The sequence below is a fragment of the Lonchura striata genome, chromosome 7 (assembly GCF_046129695.1).
Source record: "Lonchura striata isolate bLonStr1 chromosome 7, bLonStr1.mat, whole genome shotgun sequence".
NCBI classification, from domain to species: Eukaryota; Metazoa; Chordata; class Aves; order Passeriformes; family Estrildidae; genus Lonchura; species Lonchura striata.
Window position 1 is genome coordinate 37,607,812 of NC_134609.1, and position 17,360 is coordinate 37,625,171.

A 17,360-nucleotide genomic window follows, 5' to 3' on the forward strand; every position below is an offset into this window, starting at 1 on the left:
CTGCTTGAGATTGCAACAAATCCTTTATCGCAGTTTCTATTTTTACATAGTGTTGCAACCTAAAACTACATTTAACACACTACTTAAGAGAATTAAAACAGCAAAACTGTCTAACATTACACATATAATATTGTATAATTTGCGAAAAGCCAATCATAAAACATGCATTTTTCACAGTGGGGATGGAGCGGAGCTCCCGCTGTTCCAGCCGGGAGAGCCGTGCCCGGGGGTGCCGGTGGAGCCGCTCGGTGCTGATCCCGGCCCTTCCCGGCCCTTCCCGGTCGATCCCGGCCCTTCCCGGTCGATCCCGGCCGATCCCGGCCCCGCATCCGGTGGGCGGAACCTTCGCGCGGGCCGCCGCCGGCCGGAACCTTTGGGCGGGGCGGCGAGCGCCGCCCGGACGGAGGAAGCGCCGGACGCGCCGCCGCCGCTGCCGGGCCCTGGGCGCCGCCGCCGGCGTTCGCTCCGCTTCTCCCGCCGCTCTTCCTCCTCCTCTCCGTCCTCCTCCTGCGGCTCGCCCCGCCCCGCGTCCCGGAGAGCCGCCGCACGGTGAGTGACCCGGCGGCACGGCGGCGGAGCGGCCCCGCCGCGCCGCACCAGCCGGGCGGCGGGAAGGTCACGGGCGGCGCGGCCCGGCCCGGCCCGGGGCAGCCGTGACGGGGCCGCCCGGCACCGGGGGGAATCCCCGCGCTGCAGGGGCTCCCGGGGCAGGCCAGGCTTTCCCGGCAGTGCCTCGGTTTGCCCTCGGGGCGGAACGGAAAGCAGCGCCGCTGCCGCTTTTGGTTTCCCTTCTGCGCCTGAACGGGGAGAGCGGAGCCGCTGCGGGCCCGGCGTGAGGAGTCCTCGCCTCAGGGAAAGCAAACGCTGAGTTCCTGCGGGTTTGAGCGTTTGGGTGTCGTCAGGAGTTCAGCTTCTCTCGTGTTCAAGCTTTTCCTTTCGGTTGGCGCTCAGGGCACGGGTTGCATAAGGAGCAGGTTCCTGCACGGGGATTTTGGGGAGGTTTTCTCCTTGCCCAGTGACTGCGGAGCCCTTTTATTTTCATAAATTTGGACTGACGAGGACACGTCAGTCCCCCAGCTCCAGAGCACTTCCTCAGACCCTTTAGCAGGGATCCAGGGAGAATTTGGCTGTGGGTGCTGCAGGGCCCCCTGGGGAGGGGGATCCAGGGAGAATTTGGCTGTGGGGGCTGCAGGGTTGCCCTGGCTGCCAGCTTGGTCTGGAGGGTGGCCAGGGAGTGGCAGGAGCTGCCAAAGGAATTGCTGCTGGTTTTGTCCTTGTAGAAGGAAAATGGGGCAGTGCCCAAAGAGTGATTTGGGGGTTCTCAAGCAGGTCCCCCCCAGCAGCTGAGGAAGAAGTGGACCCTGATTTTACAACTCTTGTCCCAGTGTTTCAGCAAAGTTCTTTCCTCTGTGCCTTTTGTTCCCAAGGCTGAGGGTGCTGTGCTCTCTGGGCTTGGCTCATGCAGCAGTCAGGCTTTTCCCTGGATAGCTGTGTGCCACATCCAGCATTTTCAGGTTTCCAGGGATATTAATAACTCCCCATCTATCCTGCCAGGTGCAGGCTCCAGCTCTTAACCTCGTTTTAATCAAACGTGAGTCGCTGATTGCTCCTTAATGTGGCAGCCAGTGCCTTTCCTGTCAGCTTCCTCTCAGGGAAACACCTCTCTGCTTAAACCATGGAGTTCCCTGGCTCCAGGATTCAGCAGTCAGGGTCAGCAGCACCCCAAAATGTCAGTCTCAGTGGGAATGTCAACTTTGTGCCCTCTGTGAGCACAGAATTCCAGGCTGGTTTGGGTTGGGAGGGACCTGAAAGCCAATCATTGCCATCCCTGCCTGGACAGGGACACCTTCCACTCTCCCAGCTTGCACCAGTCTGGCCTTGGGCACTTCCAGGTGTGAAAAATGCATATTTTATGATTGGCTTTTTGCAAATGTTACAATGAACGTTCTGTGTGTAATGTTAGAAAGTTATGCTCTATTAATTCTCTTAAGTATTGTGTTAAATGTAGTTTTAGGTTCCAACATAATGTTAAAATAGAGACTATGTATGTGGAGGGAGGTGTATTTTTTTTTTTGAATGAGATACTCGATTTGAGGAACACCTAAATCTTCCAAAGAAAAGGAATTTATGGTTTTCTTATCAGAATAAACTAATTTCTTCAGGCCTTGCTCAGACTCGAAGACACCTTGGGGATTAAAGGAAACAGCTGACATACAACATACAGAGTTTCTTGTTTTAAATAGAATGTATGCATAACCATGAAGGATACATGAATATGCAACAGGCTGTTGCTTTAAAGATTATTCCTTTATTCACAAGGGATGCTTTTCCTGACTTAGTGTCCGAGAGCATCCAGACGTCTGTAATTCTTTGCTTTTTATTGTCTTGTAATTGCCCTAACTTTCAATTTCATTACTCTAATTGTATTACTATTTTTATAACCATTTTATTATTATTAAACTTTGAAAAGTTTTAAAAACTATGTGATTGGCGTTTTTCACACAGGGATCCAGGGGCAGCCCCAGCTGCTCTGGGCACCCTGTGCCAGGGCCTGCCCACCCTCCCAGGGAACAATTCCTAATTCCCAATATCCCATCCATCCCTGCCCTCCGGCACTGGGAATCCCTTCCCTGCGCGCTGTCTTTCATTCACTTTCCCCAACTGCAAAACATTTTTATCGAGCAACATCCCACCACGAGGCAGGTGTTGTTTCCAGCTCTGATTGCCTTCCCTCCCCTCCCTGTGTTCCCTTTCCCCTCAGGGCAGGAGGAGGATGGTGCACGCCGAGGCGTTCTCGCGGCCCCTGAGCCGCAACGAGGTGGTGGGGCTGATCTTCCGCCTCACCATCTTCGGGGCCGTGACCTACTTCACCATCAAATGGATGGTGGATGCCATCGACCCCACCAGGAAGCAGAAGGTGGAAGCTCAGAAGCAGGTAGGATTGCGCTCCGCGCCGTTTCCTTGGGATCCTGAGGAATGTGCTGGTGGGAAGCTGAAGTTTTTTAGTCAGGGTTTAGGCTCTTGGTCTGTTGTTTTATAAGAAATTGCAGTCTAGAACGAATGACAGGTTTATAAGAAATTACAGTTTCTGGCTTGATGTGGTGGCAAAGCTGTTGGTCTGGAGGCTGCTGTTGGCTCTGATTTTCAGCAAGTCTGTGGGCCTGGTGCCTTCTCTGCTTCTGACAACTTTGTTGAGCAGCAGTGACCTTAAATCATCAAGCTCTTGGTTGCTTTTGGAAACCTTGAGCAGAGATAATTCCTAGCTTAAAAGAGAACTTGAAAACTCTGTATTTCTGGCAACTTAGTGGCAGAGACCTTCACCAGCAGTCAAAATGCCTTGGAAAGAGGAGGGGAAAAATGAAAAGTCTCGTTCCTTACCTTGAACTGGAACAACTTGTGCTCTGCAAAAGCTTTAGGGGCCCTTCAGAAGCAAAAGTTATAGGTTTGCTTTGGAAATGTGGCAGCTTTCTTTTGGTTTGGTTTGTGACTGGCAGGAACTTCACAGGTTTTGAGCAACCTAAGCCTGTGTTGGGTGGTTTTCCTTCTGTAATGGGCTTTTTAGTTGAAAACCAGCTTTCCCTGTGGGTTCAGTGGCAGCTGTTACCTAAGAGGCTGCACTGTCCCAAAACCTTGTTAGACTTACTGCAAGTTTGAGTAGAAAGAGAAACTGAATTGTGCAAGTGTGTTGGCACAATGAGTTTTCCTTGTAAGTTAGGGAAAACCCACTGAACACACATGAGAAAGTGACTGGCTTCTGGGAATTTAAAAATACATTGATTTCCCCTTGATTCATGTGAAGATACATGAATCCCTCCAAGTGCTGTGGAGGCTTGTGGGGCACACTCTGTTTTAAGGTTTGTTATGGTTGTTTCTTAGGTCACAGCAGAGGAGTTGTGGGTTAGGCATGTGAGGGTCTGAGAATTTGTTTGATGGGAACTGAGACATCTGACTTGGTTTCACTCAGGTGACAACAAAGTCATTAGGAAACAGCAGAACCTTCTGCTTAAAACAAGATTTCACCTCTTAGGGAGAAGCTTTTCAAACCACAACCAGCAGTTCTTTAAAAAAGCTGATTTCTGAGAGAAGCATTCCATTTCTTTCCTTTGATTTGCTTGGTGTTTGGTTTTCCCCAGGCTGAAAAGCTGATGAAGCAGATAGGAGTGAAGAATGTCAAGCTGACTGAGTATGAGATGAGCATTGCTGCCCACCTGGTGGACCCACTCAGCATGCATGTGAGCAACTTCCCTGCTCCTCAGGCCTCCAAAATTCCCCTTGCTCCCTGGGTTACATTCTTTGCACCTCTGTGGAAATACTCCTGTGATCTAAAACTGCATCACTGAGAGCAGAGGGTTTTCATCCCTTCTCTCTTTTAATTTCAAGGCACTTCTTTGAAGCTGGTGGGTGCTTTTCCTTGGCAGGATCAATGCTGATCATTCCCAACACTGTTTTTCCCTTGCAGGTCACCTGGAGTGATATTGCGGGCTTAGATGATGTCATCACAGATTTGAAAGACACTGTCATTTTGCCCATCAAGAAGAAATATTTGTTTGAGAATTCCAGGCTCTTACAGCCCCCAAAAGGTAGGAAGGGAATGTGATGGATTTACACCTTGCTTTTTGAAATATAAAAAGTGCAGTTTTTCAGAAAGGGAAGAGGAAGTGGGTTGTTAGGTCAAAGTGCAAAAATTAGAACCAATGCCAGGGAAAACCCTCAGATTTTCCCTCTTCCCCTGCTTTGGTGAAGAAGTTTCATCTTCATAATGAAGCAGTTGCTGGATTTTGGTTATGATGCTCCTTTTTTGTGCACTGATCACAGAATCATGAAATGATTTGGCTTGGGAGGAACCTTAAAGCTCATCCAGTGCCATGGGCAGGGACACCTTCCACTGTCCCAGGCTGCTCCAGGTTGCAGTGTCCAGCCTGGCCTTGGGCACTGCCAGGGATCCAGGGGCAGCCACAGCTGCTCTGGGCACTCTGTGGATGGGATATTGGGAAGAAATTGTCCCCAGGGCCTGCCCACCCTCCCAGGGAACAATTCCTTCCCAATATCCCATCCAAACCTCCTCTCTGTCAGCAGGAAGCCATTCCCCTGGTCCTGTCACTCCAGGCCATTATAACCCATGTATCCTGCATTTTTAACTGCCTAAATTGTCATTTTCATTGTATTTACACCCCGTGTTGTCCTTTGGCAGAGTTGAGCTCTAATTCTGCTCTACAGCTTTGACACTCCTAGAGATTGCAATCATTCAGCAAGACAGACATCCCATTTTTCCTCTGGAGATCCCTTGATTCTCTCAGCAGTTGGGTTACACAATGTTAAGGCAGGTGGCAGATTCCTTTTCCACAGTAAAATAGAAGTTGGACTCTGCTGAAATTCTTGCAGCCATATTTGTTGTATGTTACTGAAGAAAAAGAGAGGAAAAAAGCAGAATTTAAACCAAAAATATTGGACAAAACACCCAAGTTTACAGCTTTGTTCCATGGAATATTGATTTCTGGAGCTCTTAATTGCTGCCTGGATCTGTGAGCACCTCAGTCCTGTGTCCCAAGGGATGGAAAATGAAGCACTTTGGTAGCTGGTTTAGTTTTTCCAGGCTGCTTTTTGTAAGTCACAAACTGAAGCTGTCTGGAAAATTACATGAATGTCATGATCTAATAAGCTGAAGGAAAAAATGATTTTTTTTATTTATCTTTTCGAAGCAGACTTTCCAGCTCAGGCTGCTCCCCGGTTTAATGAGTGGCTTGTGCTGGGTGTTAATAGGAAGTCACTGCTCCAGAGTAATGATGTTTGTGGGCATCACTCACATAAACAGAGAAAAAAACCTTAATAATTCCCTGTGGTTTGGGTTCTTTTGACTGAATGTTGCTCTTGAAATTGTTTTCTTTATAGCTGTGTTTAGAAAAACACTCCTGTGAATTCTTGCACTGTGACAAGTTTAAAAATAATACAAGATGTCATGTTTAATTGTGGGTAATTTGTTTAAACTGTCTGTGGGTCTGTTGTGTGATGGATTTTTCCTTTCCTCACTCCCCTGTGCTAAAGTTTATTAGCAGCACTGGAAGGAGCTGTAAACAAAGCCTGTCAGGGCAGAAATAAGGGTTAATTTTGTGTACCCTTTATAGACCTGGGAATGGAATAAAGTGGAATCATGGAGTGGTTTGGGTTGGAAGGGACCTTAAAGATGATGTTCCACCCCCACAATAAACCAGTCATCTTTCAAATGCCTCCTCTCAGCTTCACCCTTCCTGTCTTTGGCTGTTCTGAGCTGTAATTTAATAGGGATTATCTTAAAACCTCTGATTGATGGAACAGTGTTTCCTTGGTTTGGTTTCTTACCTTTTAAGACCTGGATTAAATTCAAGCCTGGACACCCCCGGGCCTGTCCTAGCAAAGCATTAACACTGTGAATTTTCCAGGAGTCCTTCTCTATGGCCCCCCTGGATGTGGGAAAACCCTGATTGCCAAAGCGACGGCCAAGGAAGCGGGATGTAGGTTCATCAACCTCCAGCCCTCCACGCTGACAGATAAATGGTATGGAGAATCCCAAAAACTGGCTGCTGCTGTCTTCTCCCTGGCCATAAAGCTCCAGCCATCCATCATTTTTATTGATGAAATAGGTAAAAATCTCTTTTTTTTTATCAGTAGCCATAGCAGAGTGACATTGAACTGTGGGCTCAGTGATGTATGGATCTGCTGTCATCTTTTCCTTCAAAAGAGTGAAGGCTCAGTAAGAGAAATAGAATGGTAAAGGAATGGTGGCACATTAGGAAAAAAATAGGTTTTATTTCCTTGTGGTAGTGGAGGAATTCACAAGTAAAACAAGTTCCTACTTATTTTTGGTTCATGAGGAAACCCAGCAACAAATACACTTCAGTGCTTCTGCTGTCAGGGTACAACTGGGAAGTAATATGGTTCTAGGAGAGCTCTGGAATAGTGGTTTCATAGGGCTGAAGAATAGGAGGGGAGGCTGCTTTGCATGAATTCAGGAAGGTGGAAATCTGGAGCACAAGATGTGGGGCAATCTCCTGTGATGGGTGTGTGGTGTCCTTTGAAAGGGGGGCTTAGGAATGAGGGAGAATCCACTTTCACCCTTAGCAGCACTTGTTTGCTGACAGAGGTGATTAAAGAGGTGAGGTAAGAGAGCAGCCCAGGTGTGCATTGCTGTGAGGAATTGATTGGCAGTGACACTTCCCTGCTCTGGCACAGATTCCTTCCTGCGGAACCGATCCAGCACCGACCACGAGGCCACAGCCATGATGAAAGCCCAGTTCATGAGCCTGTGGGATGGGCTGGACACTGACTACAGCTGCCAGGTGAGTCCTCAGGCTGCTGGGAGGATCCCTCAGCTGGGATATTGGCCCTAGAGCTGCTTGAGAGCAGGGATTGCCAGAGGGTTCTTTACCTGTCACTTCATGGGAGCGAGGGGAGCTGTAGCCACAGGCCACTGTTCTTCCTGAGGAGATTGGCTTTGTGCTTAGTTTGGTTTTAATCAAGAAGTGGCGTTTCCAGATGAGATGGGATGGGTTTTAAGGCCCCTCCCATCCCAAACCATTCTGGGATTCTAAATAACTTGAACGTAGCAGAAAGCCAGCATGCCATGGTTCTGAACTGTCACCTGGAATGATCTTCTTAAAGCCCTTAAACAGGATGTTTGTTCTCTAAGTTGAAAATTTTCAGCCGTTTTAATGTGTATTTTTCCATAAATGGCTTTTCCTTCTCTCCCAAGCATGTCCTAAAGATGTTTTTCAGCTGATTTTTCCCCCAGATGAGTAAAAAATGATGTATGTGTACTGAGGAGGGTTACAGCTTCTTATTAGTAAAAAGCCAGTGGTATGAACCCTTCACTGGAAACTGATATCATCTCCCAAGCACAGTGTATTACCTTTTTACCCAAAACACTGACAATTCATTGAAGCAAGTGAAATTATTCATTCCCTGCAGCGAGACAATTTGGGGTCTCTCAAGCTCAGCAGTATTTGCCTTTTGTAAGAAAAAAAAAAGAATCCCAAATGCTTGGAGGAAACTGTAAGGAAGTGTTGAGGTGGATGTGTTGATTCCACCTGGAAACCACACTCAGCTGTGGGCTAACCTGCTGAGGATGGATCTGGGGTGTGGCAGGTGAAGAATGTGCCTTTTGGCTGACAATAATGCCCAGAGAAGTGTGGCTCATGCCCGAGCCAGCAGCCCCAGTGCCTCTAGGTGGCAGGGTGACACTGCCGGGCCACCAGCCCTGCTGGCCCTCCTTCCTGCAGCTGCTGGGCCTGGCCCAAAGGCAGGAGCAGGGCAGGAAAGCCCCTGGAGCCCAGATTAATCATCCTGCAATTTGTCACTCTCCTGCCTGGCTGTTTACCATGTACACAGCTTAGAGTAAAAAATGGGAAAACAAGGCTGCTGTGAATGGGGAGTAAATTTGTTCTGGGGTTAAGAGCTGCAGCGCTCCAGGGAGGTAAACACTGTCCTGGTGTTGGGCTTGGCTTGGACACCTTTAACCCACTGCTGACCTGTAGGTCCTGGAATGGTTTTTCGAATGTTTAAAAGAATAAAGACACCATTTGGGTACCAGGTGAACTCATTGCCATGGTGGTCTCCTGGAAGGTGTCCCTGTTCATGGAGGGTTTACCACAAGATGACAAATTAAGGTCTTCTCCAACCCAAAACCTTCTGTGATTCTTTTTTCAGCAAGCAGAAAACCACCACATTTTTAAACACTTTCCCAAAACATCTCCTTTTGAATTCCACCAGGAACTAGAAGTGACATCACAAGCAGAAGTTTTTAGTTCCTCATTGGGGTTTGAAATTTCAAGTTGGACTCATGGAAATCTCCCCCCAGGTGGAATTTGTGGCACCAGGGCTGCCCTTGCTGAGATCACTGCCAGGAAACCTTCATGTAACTTCTTTGAAGGTCCATGCTGTTGATGAAGTGGGGGAGATCCCTGGCTGGTGCTGCCATTCCCAGGCTGTGGATGTTTCCCAGCTCTGGTTTCAGTGGTGTCTCTTGGTGTCACACAGGTGATTGTGATGGGAGCCACCAACAGGCCCCAGGACCTGGACTCTGCCATCATGAGGAGGATGCCCACCCGCTTCCACATCAACCAGCCTGTAAGTCCTGCCTGCCCTGCCCACCAGCCAGCAAATCCACACCTCTGGGGCTTTTCCTCCAGGAAATGCTGCCTTCTGCTCAGCTGGGCTTAGGGTTTTTTGAAGCACATCCATAACTGGGCTTTTTAAGGTGAACTTTTGATCTCTTGGGTCTTTTATCTGAAACAAACAACACCATGAGCTTCCCACCCCTGCTCTTGTATGGGAATGGAGCTGTTTGTGTTCTGCACACTGGGAAGGGCTGATTTGTAACTGTGTTCTGCTCAGGCCTCTCCACAGCAGACAGTTTGGAAAACCTGGTTTGTTCTGCCTGTGATGGGCTTGCAATGAGGTGGTCTTTCAGGACCCAAACTATTCCATGATACTATGATTTATGCCCCAGTCATTAAGTTCTTTATCAATTAAGCAGCTGTCACGAGGTTGTCCTTAATCCAAAGGTTGCTCTTGCCAGCCTTTTCCAGGTATTTCAGTCACCTTAGAATGCCTGCTGATGTGACCAGACATTTTTGTGTCAGTGTTATCAGGAGTTCAGTCGTGGTTGAGTTCCCTTCTGGCTACAGAAATCATTATCCCTTTTTGCTGAAACCCAGAGACCAAACTGGAGGAGTACAATTCTTATTGTGCAAGAGAGGAGTTGTGTTCCCACGCCTGTGTTGTTGGAACTCACTTTCACTCCATGGGAGTGGATCCCTTTGGGAACAGCATTTATAGCCTGGGAACTGCTGTGCTTCCATGCCTGTTCCACACACCTCCCTCATCTCCTGCTGTTCTCCAGCATCTCCTGAGTTAGCAGGGGCAAGGATGTGGATTTGAGTACTTTGTGTGTCATTCTTTATAGCCCCATCTTTAGAAGGATGAATTATATTCATTCCTGGGATCTTATAGGGATTGGCTCCCTCTCCCAGGATCAGGGTTACCACAGGAGGTGTCATTTAGGGAGCAGATTTTCCTTAACCCACTAGAGCCCTGCCATGATCTTACTGCTTCTCTCTTGCTTTGTGGTCAGCCCAGACTGGCCCTGACTCTTACTGAAGGTGGAATAATTGATGTGCTGTGGATTGGGAACAGGCACAGGATTGGGGCAGGAGGGAAAGCTTTTCAGATTTTATAACTGAGTTTGAGATGAAAAGGCCCCAAATTGCTCATCAAGAATTACCTTCAAAGCAGAGGGAAATGGCAGAAGTGGGTTTTGGGACAGAGTAGCAACTGCTCAGCTGCCAGATTATCTGTGGGGGAATTTTTCCCTTTTTAATGATGGAAGTGAGGTTTGGCAGGCACAAAACCCAGTCTTTGTTGCCTGTGTTTGACCTTCCTAGGAAGGATCTGCTCAGGCCTCAGCTGATTCATCAGTAACCTCCTCACACAGAGTTGTGTGATTTATCTGGTTTAGAATTTCCCAAGCATCCCCTGTGGAACTGAATTTGCCATCAGAGAGGTTTCCTCAGTGTCTCACATGTCCTGGGCGAGGGAACTGAAGGGACTGAAAACCCTGGGATGTCACAAGTGTTTATTTTTGTCCCCTGGTAACTTCAGTCTCTTCTGTTTCAGGCTCTGAAGCAGAGAGAGGCAATCTTGAAGCTGATTTTGAAGAATGAAAATGTGAGTAGCCTCCTGTTAGTGGCTCATGGCTGCATTACTGCCACCAGTGCAGCTCTGGCCTTGCAGGTGTGGTTTGTAATTGCCTGCCTTGCAGTGGGGCTGAGATGATCTGCAAGGGCATTTCTGCTGAGAACTTGGGAACCTTTTGTGAGTCTAGGTGTGGCCTTACATTAAAGCCCTGCAGTAGGCTCCTTTGTGAGCAGGAGCCTTGGCTTGTGTGGTGAATCACCCCCTCTGAGCAGAATGACTCCATTTCTCTGTCTCCATTTGCTTGTTCTGTTACAAGAGAAAAGATTTCTCTCTCTGAAAAAGGTGAACGTGAATCATGTTTAGATCAGGGAAAGAAATTTCAAGGAAAGCAAGATGTTGACTCTCTAACTCTTTCTTAAGTCAAGCAAGGAGGAATGATTTTTTTTAAAAGTGCTGCTTTTGATCCATAATTCAGATTTCCTTCAGAGGAGAGGAGAGGGGAAGGATGAGGTGTGAGCACACCTGGAAGTGTCTGTGGCAGAATAGGCAATCCCTGTCCTCAGAGCTTCCTCCCAAATTTAGTCAGCAGCACTAATTGCCTTTGAGTTAATGCTGCAAAGTGTCTGTAGGCTGAGCTCCACCCTAACAAATATTTTTGTTAGTAAAACCAACTTAAATTTTTTGATTTTTTTTGAAAAATGGCAGCTCACCAGCATCTGGCAGAGAACCACATAAATTAGTTTCTCAGGGAGATAAGAACCCAGCCTGTATCAGTTATCCCACAGGAGGAGGAATTGGATCTCTCGAGCCCAGACTTCATAGGGCAAGGGGAGTCCTGTCCTCCCTTTTCCTTGCCTGACTTAAACTATAATTTTAAACCTCTTGATAGAAATCATCCCAGAATTTCAGGCTTTTATTAGACTGCCTTGGATTTAACTTCTAGAAAAGAAAATACTGATGCACATGGTGGGAAAGAAATCAGAAATTCCATAAAAAGATGTAATAAACCTGAGGTCTTGACTGGCAAGAGTTCAGCCTGACCCAGTGCACTGAGTTAGACACATAATTTTCCCTCTAAATCCCCCAGTTTGGGACTGTGTAAAGCAGGATCAGGTGTGCAGACAGCAGAGTTCTGAGAAAACTCATGTGGGCACCTGGGAAAAGGAGTCACTATTCCTGGGATCCAGTTTTTGCAGGCAGGAGCGTGCTTAGTACAGGATATAGCAATGTTTAGGGGTCCCAAGGATATATCAACAAGGATATGCCAAGGTTAGTACAGGATGGGTGGGGTTTGGGTGGGGTTTTGGTGGGATTTTGAACCAATGGCAGAGTTGGATTAGCTGAAACATTTAACCATAACGGTGTGGAGGCACTTGGAAGTTCAAAGAGTAGGGGAATCATTGACCTCCCCAAAATGTCAAATGAAGATGATCTCGGAGACGACTGCTGTAGAGCAGAGCTGGCTCTGGAGTGCCCGTGGGCTGAGCTGGAGTTCCCCACAGGTGGACAGCCACGTGGACCTGCTGCAGGTGGCCAAGGAGACGGACGGCTTCTCGGGCAGCGACCTGAAGGAGATGTGCCGGGACGCGGCGCTGCTCTGCGTGCGGGAGTACGTCAACAGCGCCTGCCAGGAGGACGTGTACGTGGGTGCTGCACCTCACCTCGCTGCTGCTGCTGGAGCTGGGCTCGCCTGCAGGCTCACACACAGCAGCACTGGCCTCTTTGCCTGCCCACTTGCCACTATACACCCCCCCAGCTCTCTTACTGCTGCTGCTTTTGGCTCTGGAAATGAGCTCAGCGCCTTGGCTGTTCCAAGGTGCCCAAGCTGGAGGTGGCCTGAGCAACCAAATCCTGCTGCTGCAGTGGTTATGCCAGGCTTCAGTGCTGCTGGGACATCCCTCTGGTGTTTGCCATGCCTGCAGCAATCCTGGGTGCATTGAGGGGCTGGAGTGTGGCCAGGGCAGGGAAGGGAGCTGGGAAGGGGCTGGAGCCCCAGGAGCGGCTGAGGGAGCTGGGAAGGGGCTCAGCCTGGAGCAAAGGAGGCTCAGGGGGGACCTTGTGGCTCTGCACAGCTCCTGCCAGGAGGGGACAGCCAGGGGGGGTCGGGCTCTGCTGCCAGGGAACAGGGACAGGACAAGGGGAAACGGCCTCAAGCTGGGCCAGGGGAGGCTCAGCTGGGACAGCAGCAGGAATTTCTCCATGGAAAGGCTGCTCAGGCCTTGGCAGGGCTGCCCAGGGAGCTTTGGGGTGCCCATCCCTGGAGGTGTCCCAGGAAGGGCTGGAGGTGGCACTCAGTGCTCTGGGCACTGGGCACAGCTGGGGCTCCATGGGCTGGCAGGGATTTGCCAGCCTCAGTGGTTCTGTGATTCCAGCTGGACCCGTGTCAGAGCTGCTGTTTGCAGGGATGGCTGCTGTCACACAGCCCCTGGAGCCTCACCTGGCTGTTCTCTCTCTCCCCCAGCCACGATGAAGATGAGATCCGGCCCGTGCAGCAGCAGGATCTCCACAGGGCCATCGAGAAGATGAGGAAATCCAAGGATGTCTCGATGCAGAACCTGGCCATGGAGATCGTGTTTGATTAAGACAAGAGAGTGTGTTTGCAGTTCCTGATGTGATTTAGTTTGACTTCTGTAATCAGTTAGCGAAACCAGTGTTGGGGGTGGGAGCAGGGGTGGCAAAGGGAGTTCTGTTCCTGGAATCCTTTTTATACAACAACAACCTCTTAAGTTATTGCAATTCCAACTGGAAGTGGAAGCACAGATCATGAGTGGAACAATTCAGCCCAGACCAAGAGCAAGTGCCTGCCTGTTGTCCCCAGGGGTCCCTGGGAGCCTTCCAGCAGGAGTGGGTGGTCCCAGGGCCAGGGGCAGGACCTGGCACGGGCTGTGTGTGTACAGATGGGTGTGTGAGTGCAGGACCTGTACATAGCCACACTTTTTTTTATATATAGACATAATCTGTAGATAACTTGAGTATGGAAAATCTTTTCTACTTCCTGAAGCAAACCAAATCTGAAGCTGTATAGGGGAAAGATTCCTCGATACTCAGTTCACTTCTACCTTTTAGCAGCAAATACCAGGATAGAAACTGCTCCTAGAACAAAGCAACATTTGAAATGCTACTGATTTTTCTTCACATGACCACTTGAAATCTGGTGCCATTTAGTCAAGATAGTAAACTACTCTGTAAGAATGTTTGAATACTTTTAATTTTTTATGAATTCTGCTTTTGAAGGCTTTTAAAATGAAGGCTGCTTTTATTTTTGGTTCTCCCTTGCTGCGAGCAGTTAGAGTAGAATCCCACTTGCTCTTTCCTAAAGCCCCACGTCCTCTGAGCTCTCGGAAGCCTGAGCTTCCTGAGCTCCTGTGCACTGTCCCAAGGACTTGCTTCTCCCTCCGTCTCTGCAAGCCCCAAAGTGTCACAGCCCTGAGGCACAGAGGGGACACTTGTGTGATGTTTGACTGTCCCAAGCTCAGATCTGTGAATTTGAAGAGGAGGAAATGGGTTTGGGGCTTATTGATGTGGTTTAGCAGCGTGCTGTCCTTGCTGGTACCAGTTCTGGTGAATTCCTGTAACGTTCTGTTGCGATTAAGGCCAAGGGTTACAAATGTGAGTGGCAAAAATGTTTGGGTTTTTTTGTTTTGGATTTTTTTTTTTTGTGAAGTTATTGTCAGAGATAGTCAAGAACTTAAGGTTTTTTCATATAATGCTATGAACTGTGCACTAATTGACCCCAAATCTGTAAAGGGAATTACTTGTTCAAAGCCCAGGGTTGGGATGCTGTGTCACAGCTGTGCTGCCTGTGAGGGGAGGGAAACATTGGAGAATGATGTAAAACAAAATGCACTGGAAAGGAAAATAAAGTGAAATAAGGAGGGCTGGAGCCCTGCCATGACACGGTGTCAGGGGCTGGTGGCAGTGTCCCTCAAGCTCAGCCTGCTGCCTGCTGTCCTGCCCTCTGGAATGCTGCCTTGGTGATGCTGCAGGGCTGAGTTTGTCCCAATTTAATCTGAAAAACAAATGGGAGGGGGAGGATAAAAATAATTGAATAATTGCTAATAATTGCTTAGACTTCTTCCCTGTATCAAAGCAATGGGAGATGCACAGTGGTCTAACATAGGGGTGCAGGAATTCAGTCACAGCAGAACTGCTGGGATATGGAAATGGGAAAAGTCTGGGATCTGGGATATCAATCCCATAATTCACTTTAGTGCTGGGGCTGGGTGAGCCTGGGGTTCAGGAATGAGCTCAGGGCAGGCACCAGGATGAGCAGAGGGATGGAGCAGCTCTGCTGGGAGGAAAGGCTGCACAGCTGGGATTGTTCACCTGGAGAGGAGAAGCTCTGGGGTGACAAAACTGTGGCCTGAAAGAGCTACAAGAGACATGGAGAGAGACTCTGTACAAGGGATGGAGGGACAGGACACAGGGAATGGCTTCCCAGTGCCAGGGGGCAGGGCTGGATGGGATATTTGGAAGGAATTGTTCCTTGTGAGGGTGGGTAGGCCCTGGCACAGGGTGCCCAGAGCAGCTGGGGCTGCCCCTGGATCCCTGGCAGTGCCCAAGGCCAGGCTGGACAGGGCTGGGAGCAGCCTGGGATGGTGGAAGGTGTCCCTGACATGGCAAGGGTGGCTCTGGATGGGCTTTGAGGTCCCTTCCAACCCAAACCAGTCTGGGATTCCATGAGTAACCTTAAACCTGCCATTAGTGCTACTTCCCAGATTCCCTGGGAAGGATGGAATGGCTCCTGTGCCCGGGAAGTTCTCTGTGGTCAGGCCCTGCTCTCACCCTGCTCAGGGATGCTTACACCTGAGAAATGCCAGCCTGGGAAGCTCCTCCTGCACCTCCTGCCTTTTTCAGGCTGTGTCCCCCGTAAAACCCCAGCGCAGGCAGGTTTTAATTGGCTTTAATTGAGTGTGAAGTGTGCCTCAGGGGTTAATGTCACCCGAGGAGCAGGACAAACCCGGGGACAGCCCCTGGTCGCTGTCTGAGCCCCATCTCCTGCTGGTGTCTCCCAAAGCCCGGCTCTGGGCACGGAGCTGCCTTTCCCTGCTGCCCAAAACTCATCAGGGGCTGGCTGAAGAGGCACAAGGAGTTATTTCTGATTGCTCCTGGGGGCAGTTGCTGCAGCTGGAGTGCAATTCCCACTTCTCCAGGAACCCTTCCATACTTAGCCACTCTTGCTGCTGCTCTGGGAGTCCTTGTCCAAGGCTGAGGAAGCAGCGTGGTTTGGGATGTGGCTGCTTTAATTCCATGGCTCCAGAGGCTCGGTCCAAGCCTCAGCACCTGATCCTGCCCCTCTGAAGGGGGGAAGAGCCTGACCCTCTCCCACGGCTCCAGGGACACCTCAAGCACAGCATTGCCAAGGCTGAGCGAGCCCCCAGCAAAGTCCCACCCAAAAAAACACCAAGTGAGAGCTACTTACACATATAAATATTTATTTGTACTAAAAGTGAGTGTTTCATAGAGTATCGAGTTCAGAATATATTAAATCATGAGATGCATCAGCTGAGGTACAAATTCCAGTCTCATGTCTTTAATAAATAGACTATAAACCCCCCAGTCCATGTGTTTTAATCAGAGGTAATTAGGACACAATGCTGGTTTAAAATGATAATACAACATCTGTGCTTTGTTGTGACTACCTGGATTTACTGGGGGGGCAGGTTCCAACACTGGATTATTTTACGATGAGCAGCAACAGTGCTGTTTCACTCCTAAAAAACCCTAATTGGAATATCACTTTTGGCTAGCTGCCAGAGGGCCTGGCTGGATGAGGCTGCAGCATTTGCCTTGGTGGTAAAACACAGCTTTACTCCAAATACTTTTTAAAAAAGACTTCAAAAGGCCCTTTTGCAAGGATATTCTCCAGTCACACAGGAAGGCTTGGGCACCGTGCCCTGGCCACAGCAGAGCAGCTCACGGTACCAAGCAGGAGCTGGTTTGGCTGAGCGTGGATCCATCTGGAATTCCAACTGGAGCACAAGAGGAGAGGAACTGAGTGACTGCCGATCCTTGGGAACATCCCGGTGGGTCCTGGGCTCCCGGCAGGGAAGCCACACTGTCTGTCCCTCGTGTGTCACTGCTCTGGCACCTCGGAGGCTCCTCAGGAAAGCCTCAGGCACGGCAAGGTGGGAATGGGAAGGCGATGCTGCCCGCGGTGACTTTGGCAGCCGGGAGCAGCTCCGGGCTCTGGCTCAGCAGCAGCAGCAGCCACAGGGCTGGGCAGCCCAAGGGCTTCCCTGCCATCCCCCGGCTGTCCCCAGGGCTTCCCTGCCATCCCCCGGCTGTCCCCAGGGCTTCCCTGCCATCCCCCGGCTGTCCCCAGGGCTTCCCTGCCATCCCCCGGCTGTCCCCAGGGCTTCCCTGCCATCCCCCGGCTGTCCCCAGGGTTTCCCTGCCATCCCCGGGCTGTCTCTCAGCTGCTTCTCCAGACCCACCTCGCACTGCTTTTGCTTGGATTTGCCTTTGGGGTGGGAGGACTGCGGGTAGAGAAAGGGGATCCCATCCTGCCACGTGGTGGAAACTTCCTTTCCACACCTTTCCACACAGTGACAGCATCCCTGACTTTTCCTTGCTGTCCAGAGTTTTCTCAGGGATCTCAGGGTTTTGGTGCCTCCCAGGACAGGTTCCCCAGCCAGGCTGCAATGCAGGGATCACCATGGCACAACCTCACAGGCAGCTGAACTTGGAGC

At 49.7% G+C, this 17,360-nt stretch overlaps 1 protein-coding gene across 2 annotated transcripts; it reads left to right on the forward strand.

The window, feature by feature from the left end:
- The first annotated feature begins 406 nt into the window (after positions 1 to 406).
- Positions 407 to 14,602, forward strand: ATAD1 (ATPase family AAA domain containing 1). 2 transcript variants are annotated; one of them, XM_021537081.2, is made up of 10 exons: positions 407 to 549; positions 2,762 to 2,935; positions 4,134 to 4,232; positions 4,460 to 4,580; positions 6,417 to 6,617; positions 7,207 to 7,313; positions 9,010 to 9,099; positions 10,648 to 10,698; positions 12,171 to 12,307; positions 13,130 to 14,602. In XM_021537081.2, exons 2-10 carry the CDS (start codon positions 2,774 to 2,776, stop codon positions 13,248 to 13,250), a joined length of 1,089 nt encoding a protein of 362 aa, XP_021392756.1. In that variant the 5' UTR covers positions 407 to 549; positions 2,762 to 2,773; the 3' UTR covers positions 13,251 to 14,602. The 2 variants fall into 2 exon arrangements, with proteins under 2 accessions (XP_021392756.1, XP_021392757.1); XM_021537082.2 differs by having other exon boundaries at positions 2,767 to 2,935.
- Positions 14,603 to 17,360: the final 2,758 nt, after the last annotated feature.

Excerpts from the sequence above, each read along its gene's own strand:
- ATAD1 (XM_021537081.2), top strand. The coding sequence starts at position 2,774 with ATGGTGCACGCCGAGGCGTTCTCGCGGCCCCTGAGCCGCAACGAGGTG. Across the intron at positions 6,618-7,206 it reads CATTTTTATTGATGAAATAG|ATTCCTTCCTGCGGAACCGA; the intron begins GTAAAAATCTCT and ends GCTCTGGCACAG. Across the intron at positions 10,699-12,170 it reads TGATTTTGAAGAATGAAAAT|GTGGACAGCCACGTGGACCT; the intron begins GTGAGTAGCCTC and ends AGTTCCCCACAG.